Raw genomic sequence first — 17,453 nt, forward strand, 5'->3', positions numbered from 1 at the left:
CAGCAGGTCGCTCCGCTTCAGCCATTCCCGAAGCCCGGATTTGCACCAGGACCGGTGGTGGGTGCCGAGCCCGGGGAAAATGTGGCTTCCAGGCTGGAGCGCTCCCAGGCTGAAGGGTCTCACATACACACACAGACGAGGCCGCACGGCTGCAAGGGGGCAGATTTGGGGCACCCTCCCCGCTCCGGGCAGTCAAGGGGCGCGGGTGCAGGCCCGAACGGCCGAGGACCCCGAGCGCGCAGCTCCTTCCAGGGCGGAGGGCGGCGCGAGGGAGAGAGAGAGAGAGAGAGGGAAGGGAAAGGCGAGCGTGAGCTGCCTCAAATGCTTGGAATAATTCCGCTTCCGTTTGGAAAGCCGCAGCCTCAGTCCCGCCGCACCCGCCCAGCGCCAGCTCCGCGTCCCGGCCGGCCCGCGCGCGGCTGCCCGCTCCGCCGCCATGGCCACGTCCCCGCAGAAGTCGCCCTCCGTCCCCAAGTCCCCCACTCCCAAGTCGCCCCCGTCCCGGAAGAAAGATGACTCCTTCTTGGGGAAACTCGGAGGGACGCTGGCCCGGAGGAAGAAAGCCAAGGAGGGTGAGTGCGGCCCGGCCTGGCGCGCGACCGGGCCGGGGCCGAAGGCCGAGGCCCAGGGCTCCGGGGCCGAGCGGGAGCGCGCCGAGAGTGCCCGGCGCGGTGGGGGCGCGTGGCGGCGCTGTGCACGCGCTGCCCGGAACGCGGGCCCGGAGCTGAGCGCGCCCCGCGGCTCGTCGCCGCCGCCCAGCTCTGGGTGGCCGGGGGCGGGGGTGGGGGGGTGCTGCTCGCCAGGGCCCGGCGGCGCTGGGGTGCGACGACCCGGGGCCGGGAGACGCCCGCGCTGGGCTGGGGGCGACAGCCGCGGGGCCGCGGGAGGCGGCGGGGCCCCCAGGCGGAGGCGGCGTCCTCGGGGAGGCCCGCGCCCCCGCCCTCTCGGCGCCTGAAGGCTGGCGTTCTCCAAGTTCCTGCGGAAACTTTCCTGGGCGCCGCACTCTCGCTCGTTGCCTTCGTTGGCCTTTGAGATTGAGATCAGCTCGTTTCCAGGCCCCACGGAACCCCAGAAGCAGAGTTGGCCTCTGGATCTTGCGTCCGCCCCCCGGGGCCCAGCAGGGCGCTATTAATGTTTGTTGAATGAATGAGTGGCTTTCCTAGCGGCCCGGCCCTGTAATAAGTGGCAAACTCTTACTCAAGAGGAAAGCCTGGATTAGACACACTCAGCATCGCGCTGTGACCCTTCTGTGAACTCAGGAGTCTAGGGGTCTTGTAAAAATCATTTTCTTTTCCCCACCAGGGTGAATGGAAGTGATCTTGTTTTTTTTCCAGGACCATTTGCATGTAAAATACTTTGTCTCATTGGCAGAGTTCACATCTTGGTTTTTGGTTTGAAAAATGAAGTGACAGTTCAGAAGAAGTTCTAGTGATGTGTAGATAGAAGTTGCTTGGTTAAAATTTGTCATAGGCTGCTTGGTGGTTTGGGAATAATGCTTTTGAAGGCTGTGATGTTGCGATGTAAAGTGAGTTCCGTGTTTCTGAGTTACTTTCTAGTGTAAAAAGAACTTCCGTGCTGAGAGTAATCCAACTAACACAAAGGAGTAAGAAGCAGCGAAACACAGCCTCAAAATGTTTTTCCTGGTTTGGTTATTTTGGTAAACCACTGTCTGAGAAGTATATAGCTAGTAGCAAATCGTGAAATCCTGGCTTGGGAAGCCCTTAATTACCCTTCTAACTTTTTCCTGCTATAGTCCTGGTATGGGCTCTCTAGCTAGGACTAAACAGCTCAGTTTCTGAAGCTCCTGACCTACCAGGTGTGCTCAGCCCACCTTTGCTAACTCTTTAGAAAAGTTTGTTGTAAAAATACAGAGTTGGTCTCCACCTAGAGAGAGAGAGTATCTCTGGAGCCAGAAGAATGAATCTGATCGTAGCCCTTCACTTTTTTTTTTCCCCCCAAGTGGATTAGCCTGCTTCCTGGAGTCTTCCTTCACCAGTACAAACATCCTCTGTTCTTATAGTTGGTCCTCATAGGCATGATTTTATGGCTTGCTGGCGTCCTATCCCTTCAGTTTCATTTGGGAGCTCTGCAAGAGACAAGGTCAGCTCAGTTGGGATTTGGAAAATACTGTCATGAAGGCTCCATTTTCAGAGGTGAGGGCAGGGGTAAGCAAAGCCAGAAAGGATGGTAAGGAGCCTAAGGCCTAGCGACAGACCGGTGGAGGCTTTTACCACCTCGAGATGGGAAGGGACAAGAGGAACCAATGGGAACCCACAGAGAGCTGCAACTATGGAAGTGGGAGGGTGCCTGACGGGACCTGTGGCTGTAGACACAGCGGCCGGCAGTGATGGGGAGGTGGAACCGGGAGACAGTGGCACAAGGGATAATGTGTCTTCTCTCTTCTTGCCCTTGAATCTCTTGTGGGTACTTCCCATTGGCTGGACCCAGGGCGAAGGAACCTGGACAGTGCAACCTGTAGGGGTCCGCTCCCTCAGGGCACAGAGCAGTGCAGCGATCATAGTGGGGAGCGCAGGGAAACGAAGATAACCAGCAGACCCTTCCAAAGTAAGCGGCCCAGAAACCCACATGGTAGCCTCATAGTCTAGTCCAGCCCACCCAGGTTAGAACGGGGCTGGCCCCTCCTTTGTTCTAGCCCAGACACCAGGTTCTAGTATTGCTTCTCCTTACTCTGTCGCCTACCTCACACTGTTAGCTCGCACTGAGCTGGCTACCAGCTTACTTAAAAACAGTTTCATGCTTGTGGCTCCTGAACCGTTCCCTTTCCTGTCTCAGATTTACTCTGTTGGGTTTTTGAAATAGGTGCAAGATCTTACTCTTGCTATCCTTAACTGTTAAGTCCTGACTCTTGTCATTCAGCCTATGAACTAATGCAGGTGATATAAATGGTGAGTTTGCTTCTTCTATAGGGGCTCACCACCACTCAGCCCCAACTGCTCGCTGCTGTGGGTGGTAGTTCTGTGAGCTCAAAGAAGGCAGCTGGGTTGGTCTGAAATGACTGGCGTGTGTGTGTGCTAGGTCTCAGTGATCAGTGCTTTCCTTGTCAAGGGCCCACTACCCATCACTTCAATAAGAGTAAGGCTAGATCTTGCTCTGGATCCTGCAAAAACTCACAGCTCTGTGCTTTGCAGAAACAGCTTTCTCCTACTTCTCCTGTACTAGTGTTCTAGAACGTGATTCCTCAAGGTCACTAGTGTGACCTTGAGCATTGAGTTCTCCTGGGTCCAGGGACTGCCATTCATTCACTTGACACCTGTTGTGATACCAAGATTGGAAAGACATAATACATGTAAGAATATTCAGTCAGTAATATAAAAATGTATCTTTTTAAAAATGCCCACTACATACATCATAGAATGACTTTTGATATAAGTCATCATAGAATGACTTATAAGTCTAGAATGCATTAAAAGTAGTCATCACTCCTGTGTTTTCAATAAGAAAATAATAACTTTAGAAAGAGAAAATAGGGGCGCCTGGGTGGCTGAGTGGGTTAAAGCCTCTGCCTTTGGCTCAGGTCATGATCTCAGGGTCTTGGGATCAAATGCCCACATTGGGCTCTCTGCTCAGCAGGGATCCTGCTTCCCCCTCTCTCTGCCTACTTGTGATCTCTCTCTGTCAAATAAATAAATAAAATCTTAAAAAAAGGAGAAAATAGAGGTTAAAAGCATGGTCTTTGGGACCAGACATCCTTGGGTTTGATTTCTGGTCCAACCCCTTATTTATTGCTATGACTTAGGACAACTTCCTTATCTCCCGAAGCCTCTGTTTCTTCATCCATAAAATGGGAATAAAGCATGTAATATGCATAGCATGGTATGAATAATAAAATGGTAGCTATTAAAATCGCTAGCTCAATTTGACATAGTCTTTAAAATTTGAAATAGTCGGGGCACCTGGGTGGCTCAGTGGGTTAAAGCCTCTGCCTTCAGCTCAGGTCATGATCCCAGGGTCCTGGGATCGAGTCCCACATCGGGCTCTGTGCTCAGCAAGGAGCCTGCTTCCCTTCCTCTCTCTCTCTCTGCCTGCCTCTCTGCCAACTTGTGATCTCTGTCAAATAAATAAATAAAATCTTAAAAAAAAATTTGAAATAGTCTTTTTGTTATGGACTCCGGAAGATTCTACAGATTCTGCAGATAGCTAGCCTAGGATCTTATGACTATGAAGCTCTTGTAACCCTGCTTTGGTCCCTTTGGAAATTAGGGATTTTTCCTTATACATCAGATACTCCTGTTTCTATAATGTTGTATTTCAGCATTATTTAGATGATTTTATTTATCCATTAGAGTGACGAGTGTGAGCATTTGTGCACAAGCAGGGAGAGGGGCAGAGGGAGAGACTCTGGCACAGACTTGCGCTGACTATGGAGCCCCAGGTGCGGCCGGTACAGCACGGAGAGATCCGGAGTCAGATGCTTAACCAACTGAGCCACCCAGGCACCCCCTATTTCAGCATTTTAACGTATCTGGGCCCATTGTCAGGAGTTGTAGTTAAGTGGCTTTTGTTCTATGGATCTCTTTTGTGGTTCCAGCCCTCGTTTATGCTATATGCAGCCCTCTGGTATAGGTCCTGAGACTAGCCTTTCAGAGTCCTTTGCCCCAAAGGGTCACCTTTCATCTTTCTCCAGATCTGTCCTCAAGAGTTGCTCTTTCCAGGGACACCATCTGGAATTGTATTTGCCAGTTGGAAGTGCCCTCAGCTGGGTCAGCAGCAATGATTATTCCTATCACTTACCCATTTATTCTCCCTTAGAGTTTGACATTTTGTCTGGTGCCCAAAGTATCCAATAAGGGCTTTAACGTAATAATTTTAAAAGAACACTGGGACTTACCACCGTGGTTCTCATTGGCCTTCCACTGTAACTGGGGAAGATCCCCCAAACTCTGCAACATATTAATGGTTTCAGGAGTGGGGGGAACCCTGAGCCCTGCTGAGCAATTCTCTTTTCCCTGAATCGGTGTGCGTTCTCATTTTCCAAAGTGCCATCTCAAACCCTCACCACCCAAGCTCTTCCCCACACCTTGAAATAGAAAACTGAGGCCCAAGTATGAACTTGTTCATTTTCCCTTTGCTCCCCTGGATCTACACCTCCTCTCACGCTCCTTGCCTGCCTTAGTCCCTTACAAAGAGGTCCCTTGTCCCCTTGTTTGTGGGGCCAGTCATTTCTGCCCCCTCCCAGACTTGGCTTAGCCGGATTCCTTTGCTCTCATACCCTCCGTCTCTTCCATGCCACTCTAGCCCCTAACATTCTGCAAATACGCTCAAGTCTTTCCTATTTGAAGAAGATCTCCTGACACTGTTTTTTTCTCAAGCTACTCGACTGCAGGTCTTTAAAGAGTTGCCTTAATGGCTTTCCCTGGCTTATCTCCTAGTCACTTCTTGACCCAGTAGCCTCATTCTTTCAGTAATCATTTACTAAGTGCCTACCATGGACTAGGCATTGTGCTAGGATATGGCCCAGAAAAACAAAAAACAAAAACAAAAAAACCACAAAATTCTCTGACCTCATGGAGCTTATATTCTAGTAGTGGGACAGATAATAAACAAGATCAATTGGTAGATTGTGTGTATTGTATTAGAGTAGTGACAGAGGCTTTAGAGCAAAATAAAGCAGGACAAAGGAACACGGAGTGTTGAGGGTTTACAGTTGGCACTGTAAAATGGGATGTCTAGAAAAGACCTCTGTGAGAAGGGTATTTCCGAAAGATCTGAGGGAGGAGAGGGAGAGAGTTGTGTATGTCTCGGAGAAGAGCACTGCAGGCAGAGGGAATAGTAAATGCAAAGGTCCTGAGGCAGGAGTGGATCTGATATGTGGAGGGCCAGTGAGGAGGTCGCTGTGACTGGAGGAGAACGTGAGGACAGTTGTGGAAGGTGGTGAGGTCTCAGAGGTTAGATGGAGGGTAGGGGCAGGTTGTGTAGGGCCCTGGAGGCCATCGTATGCCTGGAGGCTTTACTCCGTGAGATGGGAAAGTTTCAGAGGGGTTGCATAGAGGAATAACATGACTGCACTTGTGTTTCATTAGGATTGCTCTGGTGTGGTGCTGCATGACCACGGGGGCCAAGCTGGAAGCAGGGACATGAGCTCGGAGGTGGGGGAGAGCAGTGGGGGCCTGGAGTGGAGGGGTGGGCGCTGAATCCCGAGTGTAGTTTGAAGATGTGTGGTGGATAGGATTCACTGAGTGTTTGGACGGAAGATGGGAGGAGAATGGAGATGACTCCAGGGATCCAGATTTGAACAGTGGAGAGAGAGAGCTGACCGTCACTGAGCTGGAGCAGTTGCAGGGGGAGCTGGTTTGGGGAGAAAGAGGGTGGGGCCTGTTCAAGAGAGGGGCCTGCTGGACTTCGCAGCGGCCTTGTTGAATTCACAGTTGGTTCCAGGAGCCGGGCTTGGGGTCGGGGTGGTGGTGTCTGGGCTAGGAAGTAGAAGAGGCCCAGGGTCTGTGCCCTGAGGCTTTCGAGCGTCGAGGACCCATGGAGAGAGGCTGAGCAGGAGTGGCCCTGGGATGGAGGAAAGTGGAGTGCATCCGCCTGTTCTCACAGTGCAAGCTTCACAGGCTGAGGGCTCCCAGGACCCACGGTCTCTTTTTCCATCCCTGTTCCACTTGGGCTTTTGGTGGCAGTTGACATTTCTTTATCCCTTTTCCTCAAAACATCTCCCTTGACCTTATTCTCACTGAAATTGTTCCCTGTGTCTCTGACTAGTCTTTCTCAGTCCTTCTCAAGTTTTTTGTGCCTGTTTACCCCCTCACACCATTTCCTGGGGCTCTGACTTCCCCAGTTTTGTTCTCTGTTTTGGGGTATTCTTTTTTTCCCTCTCCCATGGATTATCTCACTGACTCCCAGGGCTTCAACGACTCTCTGCCCATTGATGCTTCTCAAATCCATGTCTGAAGTCCAGATCTCTCACCCGTAGGGCAGACACCACTCTCCCCCCATCTCCTGGGTCTCTCACGGGACCCTCCAACTCCACACGCCCTCGAGGACACTATTACCCAGGCCACTTGCCCTAGTCTGCTTCTCTCTTTCCACCATCCCACCAGGTGCCCGAAGCCGTGGCCTCCCTTCCTCTTGGCAACCTCCTCTTAAAGGGCAAATAGCAAATATTGCAGACCTCACTGCCCCCCCGCCCCGCCCCAGCCTGTCCTGGGTTCTGCGCTTATTACCATAGACGGGAGGTGAAGGAGCATGTGTGGCTGTGCTCCAGCTGGACTCTGACATTTGAATTTCATGTAATTTTCATGTGTCACAAAATGTTCTTTTTCAGTCCTTTTAAAGCTTGAAGCTATAGCCCCGGCCAGTAGTCCCCCACCCCACCCCACTTACCACCTTGGGTCCAGCCCCAGAAGTGCTGTTTGTCTTCTTCGAGATTCTTTCTTTCTTTATTTTCTTCTTTCTTTCTTTCTTTCTTTCTTTAAATTTTACCATTTTTAGTTTCCACCTGAAATGTTGCAGTATCCACTCCATTGGTCTCCCTGTCTCTGGTCCTTTTCGGTTCAATCCGAAATATACTGTTGTATATATACTGGTGTGTGTGTGTGTGTGTGTGTGTGTGTACACTGTTGTTGTTTGTTAACACCAAGATCACGCCCCCTCAGCACGTTCATGGTCTCCCCAGCTGCTCCTTAGTCACCCTTCTGGTCTTGCCTCTGTTTCCCTTTCAGGAAGCCTCCATTTTTAGCCGCACCCAACCACTCTTTATTCCCCAAACACATCACATCCTTTCACATGTGTTCACCTCTATATGTGCTCTTCCATATTTCTGGCATGACCTTCATCCTTTCCTTATACAACAAACTCCTATTCAGTCATTAAAACCCAGTTCAGATAGCCCCTTCTGCCGAATGCTGTCCTCCGCTTCCCCGGGAAGTGAGTGCTTCCTTCTCTGTAGTCCCACACCCCCTTGTCTATGGCTCTTTTGTGGCACTGGCCACGTTGCCCTGTGGCCCTCTGTGGTTGTGCATGTCACAGGCCATGCAGAGGGCCGGCCCCCCCTCCCGTAGGGCCCCTGCCTGGCGTAATATTTAACGCATGATGATACTGGAGTTTCCATGCGATGAGTTTCTCCATATTTACCTTGGTGAAAATAGTCCCCCCACTAGTGGGTTGTGTAACCTCAGGCCTCTTCCTCTCTGCCCACTTCTCACATCAGCGGATTAGGCTACGTCACCTCTCAGGGCCGTTGCAGCTCTGGTATTCTATGATTTCCGAGCTCTTATTTCACCAGGCTTCTCTCAAATTCAGTTTTATTGTCTGTGTAGGGTGGTCTGGGAATGACATCATCACAAAGACCTCTTTCTTTCCTCTGCTAATGAAGGCACCTCTGTGTCGGGAGGAGGAGATGGGAACGAGGATAAGCGGGCCCTGGCCCAAGGACACCTCCATATTAGGAATCGTTGTCTCATCGAATATCTCTATTTGGTTAACAAGCACAGTTCATAATTATGTTTTAGCCATTAGTGCAGAAGAGATGAAATCCTCATGTAAACATGTGTAAGCATCTAAAATCCCTAGTCACTGTCATGGAAAAAAGAACACGTTTGGGAGACAACAATGTCAGTATACAACAATTTCAGTAATTAAGAAAACTTTTTAAGAATAAAATACTTCAAAAAGGGCAAAAATATACTGTTAAGTGTTCAGTGCGTTCTGCATCCCGAAATCAGGAAGAAATCCCTATGAAGGTTTTGTCTGACCACTGGAGCCCCCAGGACAGGGAGACCTCATCCAGCTTGGGCCCTGGACCTCCTCCCTTCCCTCCTTTTCCCTGTGGTCTCTGAGAGGGCAGGAGTTCTGTCCGTCGTGCTCACGTTTGCACGGCACGTGTCTTTCCTGGCTTCACTTAACAGTCGCCCTACAAAATGGCGAACTAATTTCCTGAATTGTCAGTGGGCATCTGATTCCTCCTGAGGGTGTCCCCAGCTTATTTCAAACTCTGCCCAAGTTCGAATGACAGTTTTGGTCCCCTGCTTTCATCCGGGCCTCAACTTCTGGCTGCGCACGCACACACACACACACGTGTGTGTGTGTGTGTGTGTGTGTGAGAGAGAGAGAGAGAGAGAGAGAGAGAGAGAGAGAGAGAACGGCCTCCTCCCACCAGGAATCTCTTTATCCTTTGTGGAAGGACATTGTCACTTAGCCCTGCTCTTGGACAAGCATGCTAAGGCCCTTAAGACCAGAACTTTTGGGCCCTAGAATCTCTGGGCAGTGATGGGGCAGCGGGGGCGGTGCCTGCTGGTCAAGGGTGGAGACCCGCCTGAGTGTGTAGAGGCTGGTGTTCTTTGTTTTCATCCAGAAGAGCTTGCTCTGTGAAAATGGCCTTGCATGATTATCTGACGAAGCTTAAATGATGGAGGGCTGAGGTGAAACAGCCTCTGGGCAAGGTTTGGGGGAGACAAAAAAAGGTGCAGACTGAAACTTCGAGAGATTCAAACTTCCTGTAATTCCCCAGAGCCTGCTGCTCCACCTCCCCTGCCCCCGCCCCCCCACCCCCGGCCCCATCCCCTCCTGCCCTTCTCAGCTTTGGCAAACCAGGGAAATCCAAATGCCAGCCAGAGCAGGGCCACCCTCATGAGAGAGCTCCACCCCTGCCGTGCTCCCCACTCTGACCCACTCAGAAAAAGGACCTCCTAAAGGGAGAGACTAGCTAGAGGCCCAAGCAGTGAATTGTAGCTGCTGCTTCTGCGTGCTGTTTGCAGGGGGTGCAGATCGCCATAGGACTTGCGGAAAATCTGGTTCCACTAGCAGTTACTAAGCGGTAATTCTGTTTGTTGGGAACACGCCAGCCTGCCAGAGCCTTAGAATACCTACCTCTCTTTGTGGCTAGAGACCTTGTGTTCCCTTCAAACCAGCCTTAGGGAGAAGTTAGACCAGGGACGGAAGAAGCAGTGAACTTAATCAGTTGAAACAAAAGTACTCTTCACTACCGCACACTCTCTTAGGGGAAGGAAGAAGGAACCAAATTGCTTAGCATCTAATTTTTAAATAAAAGTGGTTTTTTTCCACTGTTATAAAATTAACCCATGCTTTGGGGATTTATGGGAAAATAGAAAACGGCCATGTGAGTTCTACCTCCCAAAGACAATCACTATTAGAATTTTGATTTACCTCTGTCTATTCTTTTTCTTCCTTATAACTTTTTTCTTTTTAATAATTGTAAGTATACCATGTATATTACATAGCTCTCTGTATCTCTATTTTTCATTTATTGTATCAATATATTTTGTGTTGCATATCTTACTAAACATACTTTTTATGGGTGCATAATATTCATTGAGTGAATGTCCTCTTGTTCACTGACGCATTTCTTTTGCTCCTCTTATTTTTTTCTAGAAATAATCCTACCTAAAACTTTTTTAGAAATGAAGAATAATTTTCTTTGGAGCCCCAGAAGTACAGTTGTAGGGTCAAAGGGTGACCTTTGGCTTACTTAACCCTGATAGTTTATCACTGATAACCAAAGAGAGATTCCTGCTTTTGAGTCTGGGTGGTCTTCCCCTTAGGCTGTTTGAAAGTAAAACCAACAGGGTTAGGCCGAAAGCTTCCGTGCGCTCCTGGTCAGCAGGACCAGGTCCCTGAGTTGCAGGATGGGGTAGGATGGGAGGGGGAATGGGTCAGGGGAGTACAAATTTCCCTCCCAGTCAGTAACATGTCCACAGTGAGCTCTAGGATAGGCAGATCTTTATTTCCGAACCTTCTCTTGGGGCCATCCTTCATCCACATGTGGCCCAGTGTATCATCCCAAGTGTCTGCTCTTCTAACAAGGCCCAAAGTTCCTTGGGAATGGTCATCCTTGAAGTTGCCCTGAGAGTCCCAGCACCACCACCCCGCCCCCCAGCACTGAGTTCTCACTCCTTCAATTGAGATCCAAGGAAGCCTCAGTCAAGAAGTCCCTCCTTGTCTCCATCTCTCCCTCCCTACCTCCCAACTGCTGAATTCCTGGACTTGTCTCACCCCTGGTAACCACAAATGGGAAGTCATGACAAGACTGTGAGCTAAGGGCTCCAGGGGACAAATTAAGATTGCCAGGGTTGAGGGCTCCTTAGGACACAGGACGCTTGCAAGCTGGGTCTTGAAGCCAGAGGAAGAAACCCCTCCCCGCCCCAGGCTGACAAAAGGAGGGATAGGATTCAGGAGCTTTCAGAGTTTCCGATGGATTTTGACAAGAGCGGGCTGGGCCGATGCCTTCAGGGCTCAGTTTCCTCAACCTGCATTAGCAGTCAGCAGTCAGGTGTCTCATTTCATCGGCGAAGAGTGGATCTGAGCCAGTTGGAGCACGTAATGATCACACCCAGCACCCCAGGGAGTGTTTCTGGGGAGTCGCTTGTGGAGGCGGACTCCTTCCCTGGGCGTGGTGTGTCAGAGCCTTTCTTTCAGCCTTGAACTCTACTCCATTCTCTTTGCTCATTCCCTTATCTCTTTTAAAATCCAGAGGGCCCTCCCCTCCTCTATTCTCCGAAAAACCCAGTCAAACCCAGTCGGACCCCGAGGACCCGTGAACCGCAGTGGGTCCCCTGGGGATAATGTTGATGTGGGACTACAAAAAAATGAGGCCACAGGCCTGTTTCTTTTTTTTTTTTTTAAACATTTTATTTATTTATTTGACAGAGAGATCACAAGTGGGCAGAGGCAGGCAGAGAGAGAGGAGGAAGCAGGGTCCCCGCCGAGCAGAGAGCCTGATGTGGGGCTTGATCCCAGGACTCTGGGATCATGAACCGAGCCGAAGGCAGAGGCCCCAACCCACTGAGCCACCCAGGTGCCCCCACAGGCCTGTTTCTGTTCCCTCAGTGACACAAACCCAGGCTGCAGGGCTCCCCAAAACACCAGGGTGCGCCACGGGGCAAGCTCTGCGCTTAGTTCTTTCAGGGATACAGGGATATATGCACCGGTAGAACCCTTCATCTGCCAGTTGTAGTATGACCTTGACTTTTCAACCCGAAGCGATTCTTCCTAAAGCAGATTTTGGCTGAGCCAACATGGCTTTGGCAGTAGGGCGGGCTGGGAGCCCCTGTGGAGAGACACAGAGAGGGGTTCAGGAAGAGGGTCTGTGGTCCCAGTCTCCAAGTTAAGGGGACGGGGCATTACGGGTTTGTTGGAGGTGACAGGGTCCTGAGGTTCTTGGCATCTGTTCAGCGCCCGAGTTCTGAATCTGAAGGGCTTATTCAAGTCCAGGGTGGGGTCTCAGATTCAGGGGCTTGGAGGCAGACACTGGCAGAACTTAGCAGGCAAGTCAGGGCCCTAGCTGAGTTGGTGGGGGGCGGGGGCAGGCTATGGGTACAGTGCGGACTCTGGAATCCCTGGCCCCACAGGCAGAGGGAGGCGGGGAAGGTGCCCGCGCTCACACAGGAGCCCTGGGGCTTGCCTCACTCATTGCCCCCACTCCCCTACACTCCAGGTTTGGAGATCTACTTTCCTTTTAGTGGAGAGGGGTTTTCCTATAAGCCTGAGCTGTCCCTGACTCCCAGCCCTAGTGGGGCTGACCTGTAGGCGACAGGTAGTTACCAGTGACAGCTGGGAGAAGCAGGGGCAGCAGGAACCCACAGTTGTGATGCTGTCTGCAGAACACGAAAGGAGGGTAACATAGTTGCATTTGAAAGCAACCCAGGACACAGGCAAGTACCGAAATAGCCTTTTGCAAGGAGAAGCAGGTGCCTCTTGGCTGACAGTGGCAAGGCTTCTGGGGGTGGACTCAGTAGCCCCTCCAGCACACGTCCAAGGGCCTGGGGAACAGAACGATCCCTCGGCCTGCTTTTCCTCCACGCCTGTCATTATGGTAAATTGCAAGCCTCCCACGATGACTACAGAGCGGCGGATCGATCTGTTCCTTGTGGTTGTCGCTGTGCTCCCCGTGCCGGGGTGATGGGCACCCAGATTTCACACCTTGTAATGGCCCTGCCAGGGGTGGATGTTAGCACAATTGGGACCTGACACTTCAATAAATCTGAGACATTCTGCTGTGGAGATCAAAGTTCAGAATTGCTTAAATTGGTGTTGGAGCAGGTGGGAAACAGGAGTCCGGAGCCATGAATTGGATGGATAGCAATTGTCGTTCAATTTGTAAGGCCTGAGTGTCAGCTTTTCAAATGATATGACATCAATTTAAGTGATTTTGGGCTCCCAGCTCCCTCGCCTATTTAGTATGACTGAGATTCATGGTCTAGCTTACGGTCTTCAAGAGGGAGGGCTGGGGGGACCAACACGGCTTGTATCTCTGGGGTCAGACGGTTGTGTTTGGGGGGGGGGGTTGGCCTCATTGGGCTGTCAGTGTTTGTGGGAGTGCGGCTGACCATCTCACCTCCTGTCTGGGTGTGTTGGGAACCCCCAACACCCCGTTTGCAGCCGTGACCCATCTCCTAAGCTCTAGGCTCATTAGCACGGGTATGTCGTGGCATCCGTCGCTGCACACAGAGGTGAAGCTGCATTTTAACACAGGCCATGGCGTTCTCAAAGGCTTCAGATTGGCGGGGGGGGGGGGGGGGGGGGCGGTTGTGCTCTGCTTTCTGGTGGCAGTTCAAGTCTGGAGGAGAGGTGGTTTGAGCTCTATGAAGGAATGGGTACCTTTCTGGGGGGAGGGTGCAGCTTTACTGAGGTAGAGTTCACCCATTTAAAATGGTGTAACTCTGGTTCTTAGTATATTCACAGTTGTGCAACCATGGACGCAATTCTAGCACATTTTCGTCACCCCAGAAAGAGACCTTGTACCTTTTAGCAGTCACCCCGCCTTCCATCCCAATTCCCTTAAGCCCCCTCCCTCCAGGAGCCACTAATCTATATGCTGTCACCAGACTTGCCTATTTTGGACGTTCCATATAAATGGAATCATATAATCAATACGTGTTCTTTTGCAACTGGCTTTTTTCACTTAGGGTAGTATTTTCTTCCTTTTTTTTTTTTTTTTTAGGATTTTATTTGTCTATTTGTCAGAGAGCAGGCGTACGTGCAGACAGTCGGGGAAGGGCAGGTAGAGGGAGAAGCAGGCTCCCTGCTGAGCTAGGAGTCTGATGCAGGGCTCCATCTCAGGACCCTGGGATCCTGACCTGAGCCTTAAGGCAGATTGTTGATCGACTGAGCCCCTCAGGCATCCCCTTAGGGTAGTATCTTCAAGGTTCATCCGTGTCGTACGTAGCCTATATTAATACTCTATTCCTTTCCATGGCTGAAAAGTAGTCTGTTCGGGTTAATACCATGTTTTGTTTATCCATTCATCCGTTAATGGACATTTTGATAGTTTGCACTTTTTGCTGGAATGAAAACTGTAGCTATCAATTTTCATGTACAAGTTTTTGTGTGAGTATATGTTTTCATTTCTCTCAAGTACAAGAGAATATGTTTAGCATTTTAAAGAACTGCCAGGTTCTTTTCCAAAGGGGCTGTGCCATTGACCACTCCCACCATCAGGGCAGGAGGGGGCCGGCATCCCCACAATCTCACCAGCACTTGTCACTGTCTTTCCTTTTTGATGGTCACCATTGCAGTGGTTTGAAGTGTAGCTCACCGTGGTTCTCGTTTGCATGAGGTTGATCATCTTTTCATGTGCTTTTTGGACATTTGGAGATCTTCTTGGGTGCCCAGGTTTTCAGGTCCATAGAGTTCAGCTCACATCTCCTCAGTCATAAGCATGAAGAGGGCTCTGGCTGCTCACCCAGAAAGGTACACGCCAAGACAGTCTCATCCTCCCATGTTTTGTTTTTTTCATGTTGGCGGGAGTGCCAGAGACTTGCCGCATCCTGTATGAGGTGCAATTCATCTTACAGAATGACTGTATTCCTGAAATATTTCCTGTTAAGCAAATGATCATAATCCTGTTATACCACTGGCTGTCATTATTAAATTGGAAATTGATTGGAATAAGACTTTAGGCCCAGATTGTAAATGTGGGAAATTCCTGATGGTATACTATTACATTTCAAATAATCATACTAAAAACAATGAAAATACCATCAGGGCATCAGGGACAAGCACTTATGATGCTGTGTGGGCCAGACAACGTAGTACACGCTTCAGATACATTAAGGTTTGACTTTCCTAACAACCCCATGAAATAGGTATTACTAGCAGATTTGTCCCTTTACAAATGGGGAAAGTGAAGGACAGGGAGGCCCGGTAACTTCCCCAAGGTCAAGGCTCATGTACTAGTTAAGGTAACATTAGCTGCTATAAGACATAAGCCCCCAGATTCTCAGAAGTTTAACATAATAAAAGCTTATTTCTTGCTTATAACAGAATCCCATGGCATCATTCTTTTTTTTTTTTTTTTAAAGTCATCTCTACACTGAGTACAGGGCTTGAACTCCCAAGCCCAAGATCACACGTCGTGTGCTCTACTAACTGAGCCAGGCAGCGCCCACCTCCAGCCCTCTTGATTGGATTGCCTTCCACATGGTCATTCAGGGATCTAAGCGCCTTTCATCTTACTGCTCATCTTTCTTCCAGGTTCTTTGAGTCCTCACCAATCAAGGGGGCCTGGTGAGAAAGAGCAATACTACAGTGGGAGGTTCTGACCTGGCAAGCATAGGCTTGATGCATATCACTTCCGCCCACTTAAGCACTGGCCAGAGCTCAGTTTTGTGGCTGCACATGAGTGCAAGAGAGGCAAAAAAAACATAGTTATCTGCCCAGCGGGAAAGGAAATGAACTCTGGCAAATACATGCGTCATTTTGCCATCGCTGGCAAGTGGAAGATGTAGGATTTGAACCTGGGCAGTCTGGCTCCGGAGACTTGCTCTTCACTAGAATGTTCTACCACCTTACGGTGAACAACAGCTCAAAGTCTGAGAAGAGTATGGAGAGTTAAACCACTTTTTACTCTGTGTCCTTCCACTCTGATGCTGTGCTTGGGAATTCTATCAAATTCTATCAAAGTCATTGTCTTTCAGTGCCAGTCTCTGTGCTCTACATTTTACATGTTCTGTTTCATTGAATCCTCACATATGCCCCCATGAGATATAGGGGATTATGATTATTCCTATTCTCTGTTCTCCAGGTGAGGAGGCTAATGCCCACGACTTGGGTGCGCTTCCTGGTGTAAATAAGTGGCATGTCTGGTCTTCTCGCGCCTTCACACGAAACCACCGGCCACGACGGGGTTTGAAGGGAAGGTGAGAAAGCCCATGCCACCAAACCCCAGCTAGAACCTTGTTTGGATCCTGCTCTAGAAAGATCAGCTTCTACAAGGGATTTGTGGGACAACTGGGAAAAAGCAACCACTCACTAGAGATTTGATGGCATAAAGGAATCATTATTAACTTGTGGGGTGTGAGAATGGCATCATAGTCATGTTAAAAAAGAAGGGAGTCCTGACCTTTTCCAGGTGCCTACGGAAATGTGGCTTGATAAAATGTCTGGAGGTTGTTTTGGGTAATGCAGTGCAGGGGTTGAGGTGTAATTGGACAATAAGGGACCCCACGTTGCTCATTGCTGTAGAACGATGATGAGTCCATGGAGGTTGGCTGTACTGGCCTCTCACTTTGGTGTATATTTGAAATTTTCTGTAATAATTATAATAAGAAGACTTTAATGAGTGGGCTTTCTGTAGCCCCCTTGTTTGTTAATGAAGTTATGGGGGTGGGCTGAGAGCACAGAGCACATCTGTTAACAGCTGAGCAGCAGGGGCACCTGGATGGCTCAGTTGGTTAGGAGTCTGCCTTCGGCTTAGGTCACGATCCTGGAGTCCCAGGATTGAGCCCTGCACCAGGTTCCCTGCTCAGTGGGGAGTTTGCATCTCCCTCTGACCTCTCCCCTCTCATGCTCTCTTTCTCTCTCAAAAAAATAAAAATCTTTAAAGGAAAAAAAAGAACAGCTGAGCAACCCACAAGGTTTCTAAACCAGGCCTTCCGGTTGCGGCGGGGGGGCTCTGTTTGGGTGCCATTGGCCTGTGTTTGAATTCTGAGATTCTCCCAAAGGCAGTGTTGAGGGCCTGGGGAACTGGGCTCCTGAAGATGAGCCTGGGGCTTCCAAAAGGGAGATGCATGGGCTCCCTGGGTGAGGGGGATCCAGGCAGAGGGTGGGCTCTGCCCTGGCCTGGCAACCTCCACACAGGCTAGCTGTGCAGCCTGCGACAGCTATCTCGCTGAAAGGCCCTGCACGGCCCCGGACCCCAGCTGCACTTTAATTAAACACTGAAAATCCATCAAAGACTGGGCCTTCTCAGTCGGCCAGTTCCTCTGAGTCCCAGGTGAAGCCAGCTCTCGGCTGGCCTCGGGCCAGGAGGAAGGTGAGCTGCGGGCCCTCCCAAGTCCCTGCCTAAAATCAACAGCCAGGCTCCGCATCCCAGCTTCGGACCTGATGCAAATTAAGCTTGGCATTTGGAGATGGTATTAAATGTCCTAAATCAATATTCTAGAGGCAGGATCAGAACAATTAAAACCCCTGATTTCCTCCTCAGATCGTTGGCGTATATATGAACAGAATTTGTCCATTCCCTTTTCAGACTCAGCAGG

General features: G+C 50.1%; 1 protein-coding gene across 1 annotated transcript in view; it reads left to right on the top strand.

Annotated features, from left to right (window-relative positions):
- The first annotated feature begins 314 nt into the window (after positions 1-314).
- PARVA (parvin alpha) overlaps positions 315-17,453 on the top strand; it is a 172,776-nt gene continuing 155,637 nt past the window's right edge. The window contains exon 1 of the mRNA XM_047690596.1: positions 315-572. Within this exon, the coding sequence (XP_047546552.1) occupies positions 437-572 (136 nt within the window). The 5' untranslated portion in view covers positions 315-436. The remainder of the gene's footprint in view (positions 573-17,453) is intronic.

Source organism: Lutra lutra, chromosome 10, assembly GCF_902655055.1.
Source record: "Lutra lutra chromosome 10, mLutLut1.2, whole genome shotgun sequence".
NCBI classification, from domain to species: Eukaryota; Metazoa; Chordata; class Mammalia; order Carnivora; family Mustelidae; genus Lutra; species Lutra lutra.